The sequence below is a fragment of the Engystomops pustulosus genome, chromosome 8 (genome assembly GCF_040894005.1).
Source record: "Engystomops pustulosus chromosome 8, aEngPut4.maternal, whole genome shotgun sequence".
Classification (NCBI taxonomy): domain Eukaryota; kingdom Metazoa; phylum Chordata; class Amphibia; order Anura; family Leptodactylidae; genus Engystomops; species Engystomops pustulosus.
The window spans coordinates 33203807-33228366 of NC_092418.1; the positions used below are offsets into that span (position 1 = coordinate 33203807).

At 40.5% G+C, this 24560-nt stretch overlaps 1 protein-coding gene across 1 annotated transcript in view; it reads right to left on the reverse strand.

Annotated features, from left to right (window-relative positions):
- Window positions 1-24560, reverse strand: part of LOC140076136 (uncharacterized) — a 156571-nt gene that overhangs the window by 68601 nt on the left and 63410 nt on the right. The window contains exons 17-34 of the mRNA XM_072122643.1: window positions 21813-21885; window positions 20947-20955; window positions 19552-19631; window positions 18916-18966; window positions 18067-18207; window positions 16741-17021; window positions 15538-15654; window positions 13420-13597; window positions 12596-12733; window positions 10863-10877; window positions 9970-10773; window positions 8689-8829; window positions 7813-8015; window positions 6584-6738; window positions 3484-3729; window positions 3221-3383; window positions 1972-2056; window positions 1100-1162 (exon numbers count right to left, since the gene is read on the reverse strand). Coding sequence (XP_071978744.1) covers window positions 1100-1162; window positions 1972-2056; window positions 3221-3383; window positions 3484-3729; window positions 6584-6738; window positions 7813-8015; window positions 8689-8829; window positions 9970-10773; window positions 10863-10877; window positions 12596-12733; window positions 13420-13597; window positions 15538-15654; window positions 16741-17021; window positions 18067-18207; window positions 18916-18966; window positions 19552-19631; window positions 20947-20955; window positions 21813-21885 — 2943 coding nt within the window. The remainder of the gene's footprint in view (window positions 1-1099; window positions 1163-1971; window positions 2057-3220; window positions 3384-3483; window positions 3730-6583; window positions 6739-7812; window positions 8016-8688; window positions 8830-9969; window positions 10774-10862; window positions 10878-12595; window positions 12734-13419; window positions 13598-15537; window positions 15655-16740; window positions 17022-18066; window positions 18208-18915; window positions 18967-19551; window positions 19632-20946; window positions 20956-21812; window positions 21886-24560) is intronic.

Sequence of the window (24560 nt, forward strand, 5' to 3'; positions counted from 1 at the left end):
GTAAGTCAAGTGTCATTAAGTTCGGGACAGTCTGTTTTCAGAATTTTGGCAATTCATCTATAACTACATCCTTAATTTGGCAGATGAGCCATGGCATGTTGATTGTCACATCATTCAGATCACCCATATTATACCCCATCCTAACTTCATCTACATTGTTAACTTAGTTAACATTAAAATATAATCTCACTAAAACCCATAACAAGGCCAAACAGTTGGTATTTTTTTTCCCAAGTAATGTTGAGCAGACCCAAACCATATTCCAGAACTGATCAATTCCAAACCCCACCGTCAATGCTTGTGAGCGTTAACTCTTTAAATGCTGCTGGCAAAGTTGCCATTACCTTTTAAATCACTGAAGCTGTGAGCGGCAGGCATGAGCAACCCGGTAATGTAAGGGGCTGCCATTTTAGGGAGTATCGTCGCTCCCCAATGACATCATCCGGAGCAACAACCCGCTCCAAATGATGATGCGCAGCGCCGCCGGCATATTGTGCCACACGACTGAAGTAATTTGAAAGCTGTTGGTGACTTTGCCAGGATAATTTATACAGTTAACACTAGTGGTAGGTTCTGCTGGGGGTTCTAAACCCAGACCTAAACAGATTTTTAAAAGTCGGTTTCTTTCAAACTTTTTCAAATCCAAAATTTAATGGGTCTGCTCTTCATTAGTCCCTAGTATTTAAGTTATCCCCTATCCACAGGATACTGGATAACTAGTTAAGGGTCCAATTGCTGGTCCCCCCACTCATCACCAGAGATGGGGATCCCTTTCTCACTAATGGGTGAAGCAGCAGGACGAGCATGCTTCCTGCCGCTGTATGAGAGCAGGTGAAGGTGGCAGTACAATTACAATGTTCTTGGTTATTTCCACCATTCCCATACTGTAAATGCCCTTAGACCAAAACACTACACAGGTAACTGCACACTACTAGTGATCACTTCAGGATGTAACGCTACACATTGGAAAGTAATGGTCACTTGATGAAGACGATGAATAAATTGCAGACCTGCTAATAACCATAAATCATAAACAATACACAAAGTTAGTATCATTTCATCTGATATCAGTCTATATAATAGAAGGTAAAGGACCCACCTTTGCATGAAGACAGAGGTGCTGGTGCTGGTGCTGGTACTGGTTTCGGAATTGGTAAGAGTACTGTTAAATGACAAGAAAATAGAAGTAACTCCTGTTGCTTTTACAAGGCCAAATAAAATCTTGAGATTGTGAAACGTTGTAATAGCGAACCGGAATTGAATGGCTAAGGTCCCTTCATCTGCAATGATATAAGAGGCTTCAGGAAGTTTGTTATATCTCACCTGATGAAGAGACCTCGGCCATCCTGAAAACTTACTGTTAAATGGTAATGACAAAATTAAATAAATTATATTTAAGTAAGGCTACATTAACACTAACGTCTGCCCACGGTGACGTAGCACTACAGGCGCACGTTGGCGCATGGGAGAGGAGGGGGTGAGCACTGCTGGTCCCCACCCCTCTCCATAGAGATACATGGCACACGACGCCATAATACGGGGAAAGATAGGACATGTCATATCTTTTCTCTGAGTGTGTACAGCTCAGTGCGGCCATTGCCGACCTATAGGGGACGTATATATAGCCGCAAGCTTGGGGCCGTTTATATGTCCTCCAACAGTTCTGTGAATGTGGCCTAACAATGTGAAAATGATTAGAAATATATATATATATATATATATATATATATATATATATATATATTATATATATATATATATATATATTAAAATCAACAACTATTGGCTTCATTCACACGATGTGTGCCCGCCGTATTCCGGGGAAAATAGGACATGGTCAGCCCATTGCCGTCTATGGGGGACATATATATGGCATATTTACATCGGCCGTATATACATCCCCCATACAGTCGTCTGAACACAGCCTTTTAATGACTTTTTTATTTATACTGCTTTAGTGCATTGTTTTACCTTTTTGATGAATTGGTCCCAGAGTCATGATAGTATCTTTCTCGTTGTCCAGGCTCCTAATGGCCGACCTCATCCCAGAGCAGTTCTGTAGATAAAGGGCTTTATTTATAAGTAACAAAGCAGTTTTAATATTTTTGATAATGATCAGCACCTTGTCCTGTTAAAATAGCTTTAGTCCCTTAATGTAAAGCGGCAAAAGTAAAAAATTGCACTTTTTCGACGATTTTCAACATATAAAAAATTTCATAAAAAGTGATCGAAAGGTTGTACAGTCCTTAAAAAGGAAGCATTGAAAACATCAACTCATCTCACAAAAAATGACATCACACACGGCTCCGTGCACCAAAGTATGAAAAAGTTATTAGCTCCAGAAGATGGCAAAATGAAAAATATTTTTGTCGGGAGGTTTGAATTTTTATAAATGTATGATAACATTTTAAAACCTATATAAATTCGATATCCCCAAAGCCGTTAAATGCAGGCCCACAAGAATACGGCGCATATTCATTTTTTCACCAATTTCACTACATTTGGAATTTCTTTCCCGCTTCCCAGTACACGGCATGGAATATTAAATAAAATCACTATGAATGAATCACTATATACAGTTGGTTACACAGAAAACAAGTCCTCATACAGCTCTTTACATGGAAAAATAAAAAAAAGTTATAGATTTTTGAAGGTGGGGAGTTAAAAATGAAAACTCAAAAATGAAAAAGGGCCGGGTCGTTAAGTGGTTAAATATTTTGTTGAACCTGTGCATATTCAATCCTGCTGGATATTTGAAGAGCCCCCTGACGAATTGATACATCCGCCAGTGTGTACTCCTGGGCCTATGTGCCAGTTGCAGTGGCAGGCTATAGCTAGTGGGCATGCTTCCTTTGCCCGCCCAGTCTGTGGCCCGTTGCTGCCCCCTTCCAACTCCTCCAAGCCCACTTGGTGTGGAGGTGGCATAAGTGGGAAAATAGGAATTGTGACTTTATCAAGGTTTGTATGCCACTACAAGCATTGAAAAATAACCCCCTATAAGTCTAAAAAATGTAACCTATTTTTATGCAGGTTAATCCAGTAAAAAGCAATCAATTTCATCTTCTTTTCTCTACTTATTTTAATTCATACTTTAGGAAAAAAGAGTTATGTTTGTGCAAGGAGGGGAGAAAGTCTCTGGGATAAACCCTGACACCTTATACTAGATTAACTATTTTTTTCTCAGACATTTCCTTAGAGTTTGCCCATTGTAACTACTTACCGGAATACAGCTTCCAGTTGAAGTGTCACATAGTCGGATTTGGCAATGTAAATAAACTTGGTCATATCCTCTAAGAAACCTGAAAACTTGAATGGAAAACCGTCCATGAAGAGAGACACCGTTTTGTTGTACAGATATACTGGGATCATTGCGGTTGGGGCAGCTGAGGAGACACAATAATATTTTAATAATACTCATAGTTAGCAACTAAGTAATAAAAATTATTTCCAGAAATCCAAACCATCCATTGATAAAATCCATACTTGTCTTTAATGATATAGTATTTGACGGGGTGTTCGCTGTTAGATGTGGGGGTGGCGTAACAGTTTTTCATGAGCAAGACCAAGTAGGACTCTTGTAATTCCTCCACCATTACTCCTACATACAACATGGAGTCTGTACTCAGCCAAACATCGGAGCCCTCATATGGTCTGAAGTAACTACTGTCTTGATAGAGGGCCATCTTTGCCACATATAACCCAGTTCCTCCAATTGAAAAGTTAAGTGAGCTGCAAGAAAAGGGGAATAAATAGATATTACTGGTCAATTACTTTAGTCTTGTGCTATGAAAGGTTTATTATATCATATTTTTCAGACTATAAGGCGCACAAAAAATCCTATGATTTTATCAGAAATCAAAAGTGTGCCTTATAGTCCAGTGCGCCTTATATATGAACTGACAAATGGATGGTCATGTTTAACAAGAGCTCCAGGCCACGCCAGCAATATCCTGCTAACATCCTGCACCAGCGCACACTGTAGACCGGGCACAATACCCCTCACCAGCTCCTGAAGTGCCCTGGCACCACAATACCTACCATAGGAGCAGGGTGGTAGAATGGAAAGACCGGAGCCACGACCATGCTGGGCTGGCAGTACCACCAGCGCGGGACTCGGCAGTGACGGGAGGAGACAAATCAGGGGAGGGCAGTGGACTCTACTTATGTGGCCCACTGGAGATGGCCCCTTCACAGCAAATCTCCAGTGGGACCCGGAGAGCACACGGGGTCCGAACCACAGGTGCCATAGTGCAGACCACTTGGCTTTGCCATCAGCCGCCCGCATGGACCCCCTTCTGACCCAAGAAGCCAACAAGAAACCGCCTGCGCCTTATAATGCGGTGCGCCTTATATATGAGCCTAGACATCTTAGCAGGTCTTTATTGATAATGCGTCTTATAATCCGGTGCGCCTTATAATCCAAAAAATATGGTAAATCATTTAAGTAGATTTCCAATTGGATTTATTTAAATGCAAATAAAATGCATTATAACATTCCTTTCTTGGAAATATATTAACAGTAGAGTTTGCTATTGTTATGGAGTCCACATTTTGGCTGGCTGACTTGCGAAGCTAGGATAGTGTGTGATACGCTACTCCCACTAACCTTCATTCAGGTATTCAGTACACAATGGGACACATTTACTAAGACCAGCGCAGTCTGTACTATGTGCAGTTTGTCTGTGTAGTGTGTAGAGGGGGAGAGATTCTGGATTTCGGGCGCCCCTTCTTTATGAATCTGGCGCCCCCTCCACTGCTCCGGCCGAGGGCACCACTTTTGTTTTGGTGCACCTTTAACATGGGGTGCACCAAATACCAGTGCAAGCAGTTTGCATTTAAAGAATGTGCAAAGTCCGACAGAAAACTGGTGCACGGCCCTTAGTAAATGTGCCAACCATCCTTCGTGTTCACCGGAAAATAGATTTGACAAGCTCCCCATTTTACGTTTCTTAATTTTTGATGTGTTGGATGACTGAGATTATCTAGGTGCAGTATCTAGTTAACAATTATCTTTCCTCCCCAGCTCACATTGTGGGCACCAGTCAATTTGAAGCAAATTTCTGTTAAAATTAAATAAAATCTACCATCAAAATCCATTTTGATAAACCAGGGACACTTACTCATAGATCAAGACACTGTGACTGTGATAATTGTCTTATATTTGTCATCCATGGCTTCCTTCCTTCTAAAATCAACTTTTAAAATTATGCTAATGAATCATAAAGGCTTTGATGGTTTTATCAGAGCCCCCCCATGCAGTAGCTTCAACCCCCCCCCACACACACACACACACACTGTGTGCTCACTGCTGCCAAGATTACAGGAAGTGCAGGGGGAGGGGGAGAATGAGATGTGCTGCTGCACAGTGTAACAACAGTCCGTGAAGCCAGAGCACAGAGGGTTCCTGTAACACGCTGATAGCTCATTAGCATAATTTTAAAGGTTGATTTTAGAAGAAAGGGGCCATGGATAACAAATATAAGAAGATTATCAGTCACTGTGCCTGTATCTATGAGTAAGTGTCCCTGATGTATCATGATGGATTTTGATGGAAGATTTCCTGTAAAGACAAGAGCCAGTCAGCAAGTTACTGACAGGACTCATAGGATCATAACAGTCCAGGGCAATTGCCTAGAAGCTATTACTGAAAGATATGAAGTTTGCTATGTTTGTTTTGGGATTCACAAATGGATTCCAGGTAATATGTACTTGTAGCTGTTTAGGTTGCAAGAAGTAAAAGGAAAAAATAACAGATGACTGCTTAGACCTAAGATTCAGTCTTATGGATTTAGAGGAGTACAAGGTGCACAGTGAAATGAGTTTGGGTTTGGAAGCAAAAGTCTGTTGAGAATTACTGGTGCTGTAGCCCTATCTCTCACAATGAGCAACAGGCTCAGGTCAGGCCCCCAAAGGAAGTAATTTTTAATTAAAAAAATACCATTAAGTAAAATAAATGTAAAGTTTCAGAGACAAACGTAATGATCTAAGTTTTGCAATCTCATAATACAATGTGCCACCAAGTGTAGTTTTATAAAAATTGGATTCATATGATGATTTTTTTTCATATTTTAGGGTTACCTTCCTGCTTCATTCCTATATTCACATTTTTTATATTATCATATAAAGAAACATGTCTACAATCTGTATCACAGTTAGGCTACATTCACACTGCTGTATGGGGGTGCGTATTTATGGGTGACGTCTATACACCGTATATGCATCCCCCATAGACGGCAATGGGCACACCGTGCCGTACGGGAGTGGTACGGTGCAGCACACATGTGGCACCATACCGTTCCGTAGCCTGGAGAAAGATAGGACATGTCCAACTTTCCCCGGAATATGGCGTGCGCTATATATATTACTATGGAGATGGGCGGGGGGAGAAACGCTCACACGCTCCTCCTCTCCCCAGCGCCAACGTGTGCCTGTCGTACTACGCTACGGCGGGAACACATCGTGTGAATGTAGCCTTAAACAGTAACTGAACTACATCTTACTATACTTCCACTAGGCAACAAATGAGCATTATATAACCTTGTGCAAAACCATAGAAATGCCATAAATCAGTAAAATACTTTACCTGACAAATGGATTTATTGCTGTCCAGAGACTGACCTCCATGTTCAGCGGATAAGAGCAGGAGAAGTTCACCACGGCTTGATTTCTTTGGATGTTGTTATCAACTCTTTGAGACAGATACACTGAGTTGATGTACGTCATATGGGTTTTACCTACCTACAATACAATTACAATTTTTAAAGCCTTTGTGGGAAATAATGTGTCCCATAACCATATTGGGCTTTCATGAAGATAGAATGGTTCTAGATATTGCCGACTAGATTTGGAGGTCAACTGGTTTTTAGGCAGCTAAATATCTTCAGGGTAATATTTTACTTTCCATTAACATGAGTGGGCATCGGTGGGGTAACTTGAAGCTGCCATGCCCCAGTGCAAAATGTGTGCCAGCCCCCCAATAATAATTGGTATTTTCATATAGGAAAGATATATGGGCCCCCTCGGCCTCTTTGTCCAGATGCACCTTTTTCACCCCCACAAGTTGTGCCCCTGGTGGGTATTCAATGGCTAATTTTAAGGAAAAGAACCACTGTAGGTCTGGGTCTGCCAGTGCACCTGACCCCCCTTGAAATAAGCAAAGTCCAATATGTGTGAATTTACAGATTATAATATGGATGGGTTGCGTGGTGGTCTGGGGCTCAAGGCTTCTGGGGGCCCCATGGCCTCCCAAATCACCCACCAAATTTTATCCTGCCCTTTAGATATAACAACGAGTGGGACCTTCAAATTAGTTACGGTTTGACTCAACTAAGATTTAGGACTGATGGATTTTTAGATCTTGTATAGGAGTCGTACCGCACACCAAGCGTTTTGTCTATTCAGGTGCTCTGGATAGGGGCCCAATCCCTTACGTAGATGAATTATGGAATTCAGTCACACTGATTTTGGTTATTTAGAGGTTGATAATTTATTTAGCAAAATAAATATATTTGTGGCGTTTCGGTCAATCACTGACCTTCATCAGACACAGTTTGCAATATTATGGAGCGTGCATCACTGCTGTGCAGGTGGGTAGCGATTGAGGAAAATGGCGGGGGTCCGCTCTTATGGGGGCTCACAATTTTTATACAGTGACCATGGCAGTCTTCGTCCGCCCTTTAATTCATTACTATAGTTTCTAGTTGGTGGCCACATAAGGTCACATTGCAATTTCTGTAAGTGTACCGAGGCCACAAGCAAAGAACTGAAATCCGAATTTATCGCTTCTGCATTTATATTTGACACTTTACAAACCTTAAGCTCTGCACCACAATATCCGCTTCTTGGCAGAATTTCGAATCGAATGTAACTTTTATTTTCCCTTACAATAATCCCTGTACATGTTCTGTCCTTAAGGTGTATTGATGATGTATCATAACCCATGCTCTCCAACATACATTTGCTATAGGACAATATGATCCGGCTGGGTTCACAAACTAAATCTGGATAAATGGTTTCTAAAAAAGCAAATGGGAAAATATTAAAAAGAATTTGAAAAAAAAAGAATAAAAAAATAAATGCAGATTTAAAGGGGTTGTCCACTTTAAGCAAATAATTGATTTTGTTTGTGCAATGAAAAGTTGTACAATTTTCTGTATCACTTCCTTGCAGTTTTCTAGATCCCTGCTCGCTGTCCTCCTATAGAAAGCTTCTACCGGTATGTTACTTCCAGTGGATAGAAATCAGTCCCTGGTCTTGTGATGGACATGCAGGTGCAGGAGCTGTCAGTATCACAGAGAGTAATCAGAGCCGTGTGATACTAACAGCTTGTGGACCGACATGTCCGTCACATGGCCAGGGACAGTTTTCTATTCACTGGAAATGACATAGAAGCTTTCTGTAGAAGGACAGCAAGCAGAGATCTAGAAAACCATGAGAAATTGATACAGAAAGTATATTGGAAAATTGCATAACTTTTCATTACACAAAACATATCCATATTTTGCTGAAAGTGTACAACCCCTTTAAGCTTCAGTAGCAATCCTTAATACGACCACTAATTAGATACTTAAGTAGGTTATAGTAACTGTTCCAATGGTTTTCAATGGCTTCTGCGGGATGATATCATGCAATGTTACTGTTACTTCTATAAATACTTTATATATGTCAGATAAGATTAGTCAGCCATACTTGCATGTGATGTCGTTTCTAATGCATATTCTGAATAATGGTTATTCCTGCAGTGACATTCTGATTGTCCATCCAATGCTCTGCATTCTTCATCTTCGGCACAGTACACAGAGGAGCAGTTTAGGTTCTCCATAATTGGTTCTACAAAATAATGGGTCATTATGAATGTGGTTTCACTTGAATGTTCATATGTATGATTTGTGTGACGATGTCCTGCTGGTATTTCTGCAATCAAGGACATACTTAGTGTGCACCAACCATGGCAGATGAGAATGGGAGACCTACAACTAAGTGTAAGAGTAGAGAATGTCCTTATCTAAACCGTTTCCACTCACCGTTGGTCCAATAGAAGTCAATGGGGCAGATTTACTTACCCGGTCCATTCGCGATCCAGTGGCACGTTCTCTGCGCTGGATTCGGGTCCGGCCGGGATTTATGAAGGTAGTTCCTCCGCCGCCCACCAGCTGCGCTGAAAAGCATCTGAACGCGCAAGAATTCACCGAGGCCGGCTGAGTGAAGGTGAGTGCAAGCTTCGCAACACATTTTCGGTTTTTAAATGCGGCGGTTTTTCCGAATACGTCGGGTTTTCGTTCGGCCACACCCCCCGATTTCTGTCGCGCGCATGCCAGCGCCGATGCGCCACAATCACGTGCGCCAAAATCCCGGGGCAATACAGGGGAAATCAGCGCAAATCGGAAATATTCGGGTAACACGTCGGGAAAACGCGAATCGGGCCCTTAGTAAATGACCCCCAATGGGTCAATTAAAAAATAGGAAAGGCATCATCCATGAAATGTCTGATAGGATATACTATTTACATTAATCGATTTGTGGGGAAAAAAACTGATTCAAGGCAGATGCAACTTGTCCAGTAAAATATCAAACAATAAATTCCTTGGTGAAGCAGCACTATAGCAAAATATAGAGACTTTAATCCACCAAATATTCACACAACGTTTCACATTCTCAATGGTTTTTACTATGTAGAAAATTGGTAGAGACTATAGAGGAAATCTACACCAGGTCAGACCTATTCCAAACACATGTGGCCTTCCGGAGATCTCTGCCAGAGCCTCTTAGAAGATCTAGGTTGCAGAGCGATAGCCAAGGAAGGGGGAGCAAGGTTCAAAATGCGATTGGGAGTTCAAAATGTCAGTCTTAATAGATTCACACCACCATTTTTTCTGCTGCTTCACTGTGGAACTTATTGTTTATGTACTGGAGTGAGTGGGATGGATTCTACTATAACTGGAGGTGGTAAAAGATGTATTTACTACTTACCTGTGCAGTAGGCTGAATAACATAATGGTGTGTTATGGATTTTGTATACATAGTATCCCCCTGGACAAGCCCTAATAGAAATGGGGTGCGTCCACATGCAACAATTTCCATCCCATGTTGCACAAACAGTAGCGTTCACTGTTCCATCTTCAACCTTAGGATGGCTTCCCCTGAGCCATAATGGACTGTCTGTCCCACAACTGTATTCTTCAATGCAGTGTTCCGGAATTCTCCATTCAGTGTTTCCTTGAAATCTATACCAACCACGCATGTTATTATCACACCGAGAGTAGAAATAAGCAGAATAATGTGAGCGGAATGTAGAAAGCCGCCACTTATCACTGACCACGCTGTGGTTGTTACAGGGATCCCAGCACCCAGTTTCCTCAAGAGATACATTACAGTTTGTATCTGAATCGCACAAAGACGCATTTTGACACTCCAAGTCACAGAACCTTCCATCGCCATGATATCCATCAGGACACGCACAAAAGTAGGAGCCATAATAATTTGTACATTGCGCCAAAGGATGACAAACGTGGTTTTGACATTCATCGAAATCAACGCAACCTTCATTTTCTACATATTCAAGTCCCTGGTGGCAGATACAATTGAAGGAACCAATGGTATTTAAACAAACAGCATTGCCGGGGTTACAATTACTCAGATAAAAGTTCTCACACTCATTTATATCATGACAGAATGATCCATCTCCTTCAAATCCATTGGTACATGTGCACTCCTGGTAACCTCCAAACTCTTCACAGGAGGCCCGCGGAGCACAATCATAACTTGAACAGTTTCCTACGAGTCAAAAAAAAAACATTCTTGAAACCTAAATTTTGAATTTGAATTGAATTTGAATTTTTCAATAAATATTTTCTTGTACTCACCCTGTGATCCAAAACCTAAAAAACAAAAAAGTCAATTATATAGTGGCTGGAGTCAGTTTACCAAGCCCAAATTTTAAGATGGGAATAATGTCTAATCTCTACGAGAAAGCATGAAATATCAAACCAAAATCAGCAGAAAAAATGTTTACATTTATTAATGTTTTTTATCTCTCAATTCCCTCCAGTGTCTGCGAAACCCTCCCAACAGCAATTTACAATAAGGGATTACAGAAAACTACAACACTTTTAGTAGGGAGTGTGTTTTTTTTAACTAAAACCAGATGACAAAATTGATCACATTTTAAAATTTTCCGATTGTAGATTTTTTTCACTCTATTTTCTGTCCATGTCATCTTGACTGAAGCAACAACAGTCTGGAGCTGAACCATTGAGGTTGGTGGAGAGTTTTGTAGGCATGCTTTGCAGTATTAAGCAGACGGCAAACTTCAGGTTTCTGTGATTGGGGTCCCTTGGACCTGACCCCAGACTTCATTAGAATGTGGTTGCCCGCAAAGTTCGGTACAAACCCGTTTGGGTCCACTCAAGACTACAGAACATGTCTACAAAACTTTCCATTGACCTCAATGGTTGATCTCCAGATCACTGCTGCCTCAAGCAAGATGACAACACCTATAATCAAGGATAGAAAAAAGAAGAAAAAAAAATCTACAATTTGAAAATGTGATCAATTTTGTCATCTGGATTTAATGGGGCAGATTTACTTACCCGGTCCATTCGCAATCCAGCGACGCGTTCTTTGCGGTGGATTCGGGTCCGGCCGGGACTCACTAAGGCAGTTCCTCCGACGTCCACCAGGTGTTGCTGCTGCGCTGAAGACCATCTGAATGCACTGAAGTTCACCAAGTTATCCTGGGTGAAGGTAAGCGCGAGTCCAGCGACACTTCTTTTAAAAAAATGCAGCGTTTTTTTACGAATCCGTTGGGTTTACGTTCGGCCACTCCCCCCGATTTCCGTCATGTGCATGCCGGCGCCGGTGCGGCACAATCCGATCGCGTGCGCCAAAATCCCGGGGCAATTCAGGGAAAATCGGTGCAAATCGGAAATATTCAGGTAAAACGTCGGAAAAATGCGAAGCGGGCCCTTAGTAAATGACCCCCAATGAGTTAAAATGAGTGACATACTCACTACTAAAGTTAACTCTTATAATTTAAACAGTTAACATTTGCAGTCAGTGCCAGCACTGAATAAACCACAGTTTTACAGACTAGAAGCCAAAGTGAAAATTGCAGGATATAGTACTTTATTTTATTACATAGAGAAAGTGTGTGGGGGGTATTTATCAGGGCTTCTGCACAAGGTACTGACGAAGAAGCCATGAAGTAATCGAAAATGCTAACTTATTGGTAGCGCTTACGATTATTTTCCCCTTTCCGCCACCTCCACCATAGGGTGGTGTAAAGATGTTTGAAGGGAGGCACGGCCGGCCATGGAGTGGCCAGCAGGGTAGTGGGTTGGTTTTGATGGTAGATGTCCTTTAATAATCTCTCCTACATTTAATGTTTTCTTATAACATCCTGAACCAGATGAGTAACGGGACCTCTGCTCGAAAAATTATAACTTTTTAAAATATTTTTCTCCGAAACCACCAAAATTTAACTAAGTTTTTTACATCCATACATAAAAATATATGGTATTTCGCTTCAGAATATTAGTATTTTTCTGGATCATATATCTTTTTGTATTTTATACATACATTTCTATTAAATACATACCTGCAACTCCCCATATCCTTATGGAACAAACATCTTGACAATAAATCTCTAATGTCCAGGTTCCAGAAACTGGATATTTCACTAGGTAGGTATTACCCGTATAATGGGAAAGCATTCTCTCATACACTGGAGTTTTACCTAAAAAAATATGAGTTCAATAAAAGTAAAGCTGATACCACGGCTATCATGTAGGAAGAATAGGAAACACTGCTGTCATAAGTTCAAACATATTCACCTGTAGGCTCCTACTTACTGCCGACCATTTATTACAGGTTCCATAAGCTCCCCATATATTTAGGGCAATAATATACAAGATGGAGATTGATGGACATATATGACAGCCTGTTTGGAGGTCCAGATTCACCATATGACCCATTTATCTGATATCTCTACATCTTTAGACTGTGGGGGTCATTTACTTAACCGGTCCTGTCGCGATCCAGCGGCGTGTTCTCCGACGAGGATTCGGCTCTTCTAGCGATTCACTAAGGTCGTGCGCCTGATGTCTGCCAGGTGCTGCTGCTGCGCCGAGGTCCACCGGAGTTCACCAGTTTATCCTTGGTGCATGTAAGTTTATGTCAAGCAACAATTTAAAAAAAAAAAAAATTCCGCAATTTTTCTGAATCAGTCAGGTTTTCCGACAGCCACGCCCCCCCCCCCCCCCGATTTCCGTCGCATGAAACCCAGCACCGATTTGTGAAGGTTAGTTCTACCCAACCTACTGTTGACCTCATCAGTCTGGTGATCGTCCACATAGGTATTTATGCGAATTACCCTTCCTCTGACCCCATTAAGTGATACACTAGAAACAAGAAAGTACTTACCATTAGGATCAGTAAAGGTGATGTTTTCTTTTCCATTCACAGAAATCATGATGAAGGATAATGAAGACATAACATCAAACTCTTCTCTATGCAGATTCATTGAAGTTATGTCCAAATTAAAGATCGGCAAAGAATAATTTAGGGGTTTAAGAAGAAACAAGTCTAAACCATAGAAAACCTGTGGAACATTGAGAAGGATAATTTGGTTTACTGTGCAATGTTTGTCTACAGAACATACACTGGATAAAAATGTGTCTAGGTATTAAACAATACCACATGTAATAGTTTTTGGTGTAAAAGCTTCTATAGAAATAGGTCTAATAACTAAACTCTGAAAACCCAATGTTTTTTAATGTGTGTGGTCATGGCAGATTATATACTTTTCTAATATATTTTTATTTCACATTCTACTCATATACTCTCCCTATATCATATGACCTAGATTAAGTCTTTGTAATGAATCCATTGAAAACCTGAATAGGACTAAATGTGAACTATACATGCTGTCATGTTACACACATTGGGGCACATTTACTTATCCGTCCCATTGACGCGGCCGATCGGGAATGTCCGATGAGGATTCGGAGCTGCCGCGATTCACTAAGATCCTGCGTCCAATTTCATGCATGTTTCGCTTCCCCGCTCAGGTCCACCGGAGTTCACCATCTTCCCGATGCATGCGAGTGCTGATCTTGCGACACAATTTTGAAAGTTAAATTCCGCAGTTTGTCCGAATCAGTCGGTTGTTGCCCGATTTGTGTCACATGAAAGCCGGCGCCGATGCGCCACAATCCAATCGCGCGCACCAATAACTCGGGCAATTCAGGGCAAATCGGAAAAATTCGGGAAACCGGACGGAAATGCGTCCGACGGACCCTTAGTAAATGTTCCCTACAGTTCAGTTAAGTATCTAATAGGGGAATAGTACTTCATTAAGAACTAATAATATTACTACCTGCAGTAACATCATATCAAGCTATTCTTAAACCCAGTTATCCCTATCATCCCTGGGATGGGAACGGTTTTTGCACACTCTAAGCTTATACTTTGGAAAGCACCCAACGTTGTTAGCGTATACATTGACAAATTGTGGCAGACATAGGAATAGTTGTTGTCTCCGTCTGGCCTCTGTCCACCAAAAAAAGCAGGATGGAAGGACTTAGAAAGCTACGTCTTTTCATCCTGCAGCCTTGCTTAAGCGACGTATGTGCTTAGCAGAGGCAATGGACGGCTCTTGGGAGCGGATGCAGCGTATTACATCTCCTCATACAGCCCTGCTGAGAGCATACGTCGCTTGGGAGGAGGAAGGACCCAGTGAATTCACTGTTGATATTAGGACAGTGGATGTATCTAGCTGTATAGGCATACAGTGGGATACGTCTGTACCATACGCTATAAGGACACATCGGAATCCTCCTGATGGATGATATGAACATATGAACATTAAGTAAACCCAGCCTTATCAAAACCCATCAAATGATTTCACCTCTTCAAAAAAATAATGCCATCATCGATGTGTTCATCTTAAATCAGTTAAAAGTTATCAAAAGGTTGGATTTACAAATGAAAACTGCATCTCAACCCTCATAAAAATGAACCCCCATACAATTATATCGGAACTTGTGGGGTTGTGCAAGTGTTCACGGTCTGTACTATTGACAAGTTTTCTCTGATCCACCATTGTGTCTTTTTAATGAGGTTTATGCTTTCCCTTATTTGGGTCCCCTCTTATTTATTCTGTACCCTAATGTGGGTCTTTTTGCTGCTGCCCATGTAGGCTGGTGTAGAATCTTTACAGTCCATACCCTAACACAGCACCCTTTGGAGTGCTAGGGATAACCATTTGTACATGTATTTACACCTGATCCTTGTGCATTGTCTTTTTATCAGTTTGTTGTCTCCTTGTGTATGCCTTCTTTTTATGTCCCCTTTCGGGAAGAAATCGTTATTTGAGTGTACCTTAAGTAATTAATAAAGTATTATTTTACAATTATGTGTTTGTTTACAGTGTCGTTTATACACAGAGTAGGTGGTGCTTCATAATAGAGGCCCCATCACATGGGAAAGGCTAAGATTTTGATTACCCGGAGATGAGACTGATGTTCTCATTTTACTTACATCTGATAACTTGTACTTGTTAGTCTTTGAATAGAATCCAAAACTCCGATTTACGAGGTTGTATAAAAGACCCTCTTGTAATTCTGAAGCACAGTGGTCATAATTTATGAAGTAGACCTTAAGATGGAGAAATAAATAGAAATGGGAATATTTCAGAAGATGTTTGTAGTGAAACAGTGGTGATGGTAAACAATGGTAGATCCCCATTAGGACAGTATGGGCGATCACCCAAGGCCGAGGCTTCCGTGGGGCCCATGGCAGTCCAAACTGTATGCCACTGAAAACTGCTTTTTTATTTTTCCATAAATCTTGGTTTTGTCACCGTATTTTTCGGACTATAAGGCACACAAAAAATCCTTTCATTTTCTCAGAAATCAAATGTGCGCCTTATAGTCCAGTGCGCCTTATATATGAACCGTACTTACAGACAACAGCTCCCTTGAACTGTACACAGGTCTGCCACCTGCTGGCCATTCATCCTTATAATCAGGTGCGCCTTATAATCCGGTGTGCCTTATATATGAACCTAGACGTTTTAGCAGGCATTTATTGATGGTGCGCCTTATAATCCGGTGCCCCTTATAGTCCGAAAAATACGGTATGTCATAGGTTTGGTGCAGGCCCAAAAACTTCATAAAGTCCTAAAGTTCATAAATGCAAGCTCTATGTTCAAACACTATGCCCACCTGCATACATGTTTTGAAAAATCCAAGACGTCTTATACCCACACAACCTCCTATTCTAACCAATTAGATATCTGCCCAAATACGTAGCCCATTCAGTAGCAAAGATCCAGGAAAATACAAGAGAACGGTCCGAGATGTTCCTCAACGAACAATCAAAGACTTTCAGTGTATTCTGGAAAAGCCTATGGGGTTTGGTAAGAATTATTTTGGCCTACAACTTATCAAAGTTCCAAGATAGGCAAAGAACTACCTTATTTTGTTATTTAGATTTCTTTTGCCAAAAAGTTAGTTAATTCCATCACCGTGTAATACAACCCTGGAAGCCCTCAAAGAAAATTTTTTGGGGATATTCAACACTTCAGACCATCAGGGGTCTGAGCCAGTAGACATTCATCTGTTTTGGGTGCCCAGCATTGATAACCTATCTAAACATTTCCACTCTTGACCATAGTACATTTGTGGCCAATTATCCTTACAATCTCATCAAGAAGGTTTTCAGTGTAATTTGGCTACAAACCTGAGATTTCTTTTCATCGAGCAGTCGATAAATCTCTGATAAGACTTCAGAATTATTATGGTCGGCAACAGATCCACTGCTTAGAGTCAGAATAAAACTTTCTTTTGGTGAAATCTCCAGGGCTCTTTTGAGTCCATGCAAAATAAACTGGTTGCAAAAACAAGTGGAGGGGTCACTATAAAAGTAGTAGTTTATATACTGGTTATAATAGTACCAAAAATCGTAGTCATGTAACTTCTTAATGAAATCAAGCTTGGTCTCTGCAACACTTTCAGTGATGTCTAATGAGAAAAACATATTAGATTATAATATTAGAATAATGTGCAAATTAATAATTAATACAGTAGTGATAAAGTTGAACAAGGAAAATCCCCCTTCGTCTTTTTTCTTGTACTTCTTTTATTACTATCTTTTTATCATTATTTGTTCTCGGCAGATAAATAAATCAATTTTAAACCAGACTTGAGACTTTTAGCTATATAGCTGATATCTGCACTAATACCGTTAATCTTGAGTCCATCAATGTTAATGGTAAAGTACAAGAGACCAGCCAGCAAGTTCACAGATTAAAGAGAATCTGTCAGCGGAAATTGACCTAATAAACCACTACCAGCATATTGTCAAGCAGCTGAACACCTTGCAGACCATGTTTTTTCATGGCCCAGTGTGGTGGCATCATCCAGAAAATCAACTTTGAAGTGAGATGTAAATTCATTGTATAAATTCATGGAGGTTGGGGTTTTAACACTGAAGTCAAGCTCTCTTTTTCTCCCACCTTCACTGTAACCGATGGTCCTGCATCCAGGGACATCACTAATCAGATCTCCTGAAGTCTCATGTCAATCACAAAGGAGGAGGCATTCAGAGCTTCCCATCTTGACTTCAGTGTTAAACTCTCCGCCTCCTTGACTTTATACAGTTAATTTACATCTCACTTCAAAGTTAATTTCAAGTTGATGCCATCACACTGGACCATGGTGGTGGTTTATAGGCCATTTGCTGATGATAGGTTCCCTTTAATTTAATTCATGCACAGCAGTAATAGACATCCACTACGGAGAGGCACAGTTCACCAATAAAGAACAGTCCCTTGCTAACTTTTAGACTCCAAACTACTTTGGCATTTAAACAGTTAACAACCACAGAACTGATGGGTCCAACTAGAACCCATGGGTGTGCTCATCACTAGTGATATTACAACTCATCCTAATTTACGCCAATAAAGCTGATCTGTAATGTTCCACACAATACATGGACAGAAGTTTCTCAAGTGAATCAATTCAGTCATTGAAATTATGGTAATATCACCGATACATAAATATTTACCTGAATTATTTACTCTGATTAAGGTATACTGACGCTGAACGCAAGGGATTCTTTGTGAGACTCGATTAACAAAGTTTTCAACAACATTTTCATAACTCCAGGGAAAAAGTTTGTCTGTTATGAATGTAAAAGAGGTTCCCTCTGTAGTAAAAGTAATAAAAAAAAATATTTAGTTCCATAATCAGCGACTAATCAATAGCTATGAGCATCAGCTGATTCAAAGTTGTACTTATAGCGCCACCTATTGGAAGGATGCAATGTTATGAATCAGCTTATCACTTTCATAAGCAAACACAGGTTCTTGGAAAAAAAAAATGTTAGGTTGGATTTTTCAGGGTTTTTTTAATGTTTTTTTTAATATGTTGTATTAAGGGAAATCTACCCCAAAAAAATTTTGTTTATAAACCACAGTTACTCACTGCTTGATTCGGGTAGTGTTCTTATATTTCTCATCTCAAGCTTCCTTGACCAAAAAACATCTTTTAAACTTATGCAAATGATGCCAGAATTTATTCAGGGGGCTGCACCAGAGCCCCTCAGCTTATTATAGATGTACTTCTTACACGCCCAATTTGCGCTTGGCACAGCCTTCTCCTGCCGATGTCACTCTGCCCCTGCTTCCAACTCCCAGGCCCCTGCACTCTCCGTCAGCAGTGCACTGAAGGTCTTAGTGTGGGAAAAAAAAAAGATTCTCAAATCTAATTTGCAAAAGGAGATAACTTGGTCTCTGCGTGATAAGAAACTGAAGAATATCAACATGTCCTGAAGGCCAAAAGTGACTTTTCTCAAGGTTAAAAAATCATCCATCAACACTATCAAAATTGGCTTTAAAAAAAAATATTTTCTCACCCTGCCCTTTGCATTCCGGATGACTTGAAGTTGTCATTGAAGTTCCGTAATCTAAAAGTAAAGGTTGGAAATTATTCCAAAAAATGTAGATCTTAAACCAACACTGAACCCCTAAATTTAACGGTCAAATATTTGGCCATCCACAAAATCAGATTTCTTTGTATGGTTATACAGGCAGTCCCCGGGTTACATACAAGATAGGGACTGTAGGTTTGTTCTTAAGTTGAATTTGTATGTAAGTCGGAACTGTATATTTTATCATTGTAATCCCAGCCAGAACTTTTTTAGTCTCTGCAACAATTGGATTTTAAAAATGTTGGGTTGTCATTAGAATCAATATTAACACTAAAGCTTCATTACAGACACATTTGATAACTGTTACAGCTGATTATTGTAGCCTAGGACTAAAGTACAATAAATTACCAATATCCAAAGGTCCGTTTGTAACTATGGGTCGTATGTAAGTCGAGTGTTCTTAAGTAGGGGACCGCCTGTATTAAAATGAGTTATATACATAAAAAGAGTTATATACATAAAACGATTTAGTTTAAAAACTTATTACATAATTTTCATTTTAGACTTATTTTCCATATTAATTTTAAAAAATAAAACTTCACGTTCATTGACATAACTTACAATATTGAGAGGCGACCATATGGGTGAAGATAAAAATCAGGAATACAGCGAAGGGGGTCATTTTAAGGCAGCTGCTGTTCCTAATTTTAAAAAAGGAAAAAGATTAGAAAATTAACAAAACAATAATTATCATAACTTGTAGCTTTGTAACTGTATCTTGATGAGAGCTGCACCACTCTCATCCCATTGGCACTTTTACAATGGTAAGGTGCCGATGGGTCGGGTGGCAGTGGTGTCCTATTCATTTCCCCCCTGTTGCATGTTTTAGACCCAATAGATCTTGCTAGATGCAGAGCGTAAGGCCCCTTCTACACTTGCATCACACTCGCAACGCATGCTGTCTGGATTGCACGGCCTGAACACTGCAAACCGGAACTGAACTGACATGCTGAGTTCAGTTCCGGTTTGCAGTGTTCGGGCCGTGTGATCCGGGCAGCACGCGTTGCGAGTGTGATGCGAGTGTAGAAGGGGCCTAATAGAACTGCTTCCAGCCTTAGGTTACAAAACTACTATTTCGGTTGATTGAGCCCCCTATTGTTCAAGTCCTTCCACTAGGGCTAACTATAAGTTGTAGCTTCTTTATAAAGAATAAAAAATGTAAAAAAAAGCAGACTAAAATAATCTTTAAATTACATAATTCATCCTGAATGCTTTAAAACATATTGGGGCTCATTTACTAAGGGTCCGCGGACCGCATTATCATCGGAATACCCAACGATTTCCGTGTTGCGCCGCATTTAGAAAGTATTTTTTTGGGCGCACGCAAACGGATTTTGAGCGGCTCACGCGAACGACTTCCACGCAACACAAATCGGGGGGTGAGCCGTCGGACGAACCGATGGATTCGGACAACACGAAGGATTTAACAAAGCAATTCGTGTCGCAAGACATGCACTTACATGCACCGGGAAGAAGAAGGTGAACTCCGGTGGACCACAGCGGGGAAGCGACACATGCAGGATATCTTCATGAATCGCGGCATATGTGGATTCCGGCGGAAAACGCACCTCGGGGATCACACAGGGACCAGGTAAGTAAATGTGCCCCATTGTGATTGTTCTTTATCAGGCACCTCACCTCCGAACATTAGGGGAATAAATAGCTCAAAAAAATAAAAACATATCAGGATTTAAAAAAAAAAAAAAAACAATTAAAAGAAAATACCAATAAAAGTTAAACCTTATGGTTTTCTGAGTGCTGTATTAAAAGTAAAAAAGGTTTTCTTCCTAAGAGGCTTAAAGGAATATTCCATCAAGCCCTTTTCATGCTGAAAATGGATGCTGAGTGATATTTTTCCGTTGTAACTCCCTAAGCGTTACTGAGTGAAATTACACGACTTCAATAAAATATAAAATACAAGAAGTTTAAGAAATAAAACTAAAATATATAACATACCCCGTGTTTCTACCAATCTCTACCCACAGCGATCATTCTCTCTGCAGAAGAAAACTTCTCTCTTTATACATTTAAGAGATTTATAGAATGCGGAATAAACGTGAAGAATTATCCAGGATGAAAAGCAAAGTTTTATGTTACCATTTATCCTTTGTCAAGATGTTTTTCCCCGGATTTCTGTATGGATTTCATGTCGTAATATCAGACCCGATTTATTGCTTGAGGTTTTGTTTAAAGTATAGAAAAAGGTGGTTTCTGATGACACCATTATTTCTACAGGGAAAACAAATCCACGAGACATGCAATGTATTGTGACCGATAGGAATAGTGTGTTAATAGGTGTCGTGGGATAGTCAGAAATGATATAAGAATATTTGCACTTCTCTGAATGTCTGCGCTTCAGAATATAAACCAGATTAGAGTCTGCATAGATTCAGTTTATATTTATTTCTTAGAAGAAAAATGTGATAATATTTTATTTATTTTAATGGTGAAAATACTGCCCAGTAGCTTCCTATAAGCCTATAAATTTCAAAAATATCAAACAACCCTCCTGGATCTCCATATACTTTCTTCAATGTTTAATGTCATAACCTTTTTCATTTTTGCTTTTTCTTTTTACTCTCTGCATTCCAAAAACCATAACCTTCTGTTTGCACAGAGGTATAATGGCCACCATTATTATACATTATTATTTTAAAACTAAAGCTGGAAAAAAAAATTCCAAAAATGAAGCAATTAAATATACACCAGGAATTTTTAGCTGGTGACAGGTTCCAATAGCCTATGCAATCCTGATTGTAAACTTACCTTTTGTCAGCATCCTGAATCTTTTCAGTACTTTATATAAGTTTCATTTACATTACCTGGCTCTGCTTGCATCTGTTTGGAGATCGATCACTAACCCTTCATTATGTATCCGTAGACCTTGAACGTTGACTTATTGCACAATTATATAAACTGCATAAAGAACAAACTGTCAGGCTCAGAGGTAGTGGATCCTCTGAACCACTGCAGATGATGACACAAGCCACTACCTGGGACCGGAGTCTAAGTGGCACCCGGTGTTCACCAGAGCCTGCCGCAAAGCGGGAGGGACTTGCTGCGGCGTGGTACCACCAGGTCGTTCCACAGGTGTGACTTGTCCACAGTGGCGGCCAAGGTTGAAGTACAGAAATAGCTGGCAATCTCGTAGTCGGGACAGGAAGGAGGTCAGGACTGGCAGAACAGGTTCAAAGTCGGAGACTTAGCAACGGGTCAGGGCAGGCAGCAAAGGAGAGAAGTCAGACACGGAACCAGGGTCACAACGAGAAATCACAGAAATAGCACAAGGCATAAAACTCAGCTTTCTCTAAGGCTCAAGGCACAAAGATCCTGCAGGTTGCACAGGAAGAGGCAGGTTATATAGTTTTCCTAAAAATGACCAACACCAATTAACGGCATACTGTCCCTTTAAATCTAGAGAAGCCGACGCAGGCGCGCCCTAGGGCCCGGGGGCACGCGCTCACGGCAGAGGGATTCGTAGCAGGAGCCAGGAGAGGTAAGATGTGCGTGTGATGGGCTTTCGGGGGCAGCGGGACACGGGTGACACACATTCTCCTTGGCCTGGTCAACCCTTTATAAAACTGTATACAGGCAGTTCCCTACCTAAGGACACCCGACTTTCAGATGACTCCTAGTTACAGAAAATACCCCTCTGCCCACTGTGACCTCTGGTGAAGCTCTCTTGAAGCTTTACTATAGTCCCAGACTGCAATGATCAGCTGTAAGGTGTCTGTAATGAAGCTTTACTTATCCCTGGTCCCATTGCAGCTAAAATTTTAAAAAATTGTCACTGGGGCAAATTTTTTTTTTTGTCTGGAACTACAATTATAAACTATACAGTTTCGACTTACATACAAATTCAACTTAAGAACAAACCAATGGACCCTATCTTGTATGTAACCCGGTGACCGCCTGTACATTATCATGCTTGCATCAGTATATATATATATATATATATATACTCGCCCAGAAACCCCGGAGAATAGGTCACTGTCATCAGTAACAATTTTTAGTTCATTTGCGCGGTTTCATAAAATATTTGCGTTTAGTTTATTTGTTTTTCAATAACTGGAGAAAGCTTTCCGGTAATCACATACTATAGTTCCTGAAAAGTTTAGATTGTAAAGTTTAGACTGATAGAAGCACAAGCACCTGATCTGTAATTTCACACTAAGCTGCTTAACAAGTCATATCTATTATTGTACAGCAGTCGTGCAGAGCTTTGCTTTCCAGCTCTCACTTATGATTGGCTGCTCTATAATACACATTTTTAATGGTGGGAAATATATTTTTTCATATCCATCTTTTTTTTTTGTTAGTGGGTGGTTCTAATCACTGGCAGTCATCTCTGTATGCAACGTCTACATGAAAGGGTGTCAATCACATATCAGACTTCTCTGTATTCCTTTGCCCAAAGCAAGAAGGGCATTTTTCCCTATAATGATACAATAGCTGAAAAGGGAAGATCCCATTGGCCCTGAGTTAAAGGAAATCTACCATATGCTTTTATGTATTATGAAGCAAACATACCTTGAGAATGCTGTAGCTATACTGATGCAGAAACATATCGGGGCACATTTACTTACCCGGCCCATTCGCGATCCAGCGGTGCGTTCTCTGCACAGGATTCGGGTCCGGCTGGGATTTAAGATGGTAATTCCTCCGCCGTCCACCAGGTGGCGCTGCAGCGCCGAAAATAATCTTAACGCCCCGGAATGCACCATCCCATAGAAGGTGAAGGTGAGCGCTCCCCAAGCGACACATTTCGGTTTTTAAATGCGGCGGTTTTTCCGAATACGTCGGGTTTTCGTTCGGCCACGCCCCCCCCGATTTCTGTCGCGCGCATGCCGGCCCCGATGCGCCACAATCCGATCGCGTGCGCCAAAAACCCGGGGCAATTCATGTACAAGCGGCGCAAATCGGAAATATTCGGGTAACACGTCGGGAAAACGCGAATCGGGCCCTTAGTAAATGACCCCCATCTTGTTTAATCCCTGAACTGGGTGGTTTTGCTGAAAAAACTGTTATAAAATTATTATAATGAGGCTCTGTTGCTCCTGTGGCTGCCAGGGCGCTTCTCCTCTTACCCTAATTCGGGACATTGTTGTCCCTGACAGAAGTAATCAATCGCTGCACCATCCCCCAGCTATTGTGTATGAGTCATCCAGCTCAGGTTGATTAGTCCTGCCTAGACAGTTCAGGAAGCTCAGTGAAACACAGCAGCCAGAATTCACAAAGCTTTCCCAAAGTCCTGAATTTTATAATTGTTTTTTTTGAGCAAACCCACAATTGGATCAGGGATTAAACAAGATATGTTTCTGCATCAAAATGTAAAAAAAAATAAAATGGTAGATTTCCTTTAACTTTTTACAGCTTTTTAAAGTGAAGTGTTAAATAAGTTTGAGATAATAAAAGTTTTTCTATTTTAAAAGAGACAACAAAATTGAAAAAAAGAAGTAATTATTTTCTATACTATATTTTAATTATTTCCATTAGCCGCAATCACAAAAATGTATCAATTTTATATATGTTATGTCTTCTAGATATTAATTGTAGTATAATGATATAGA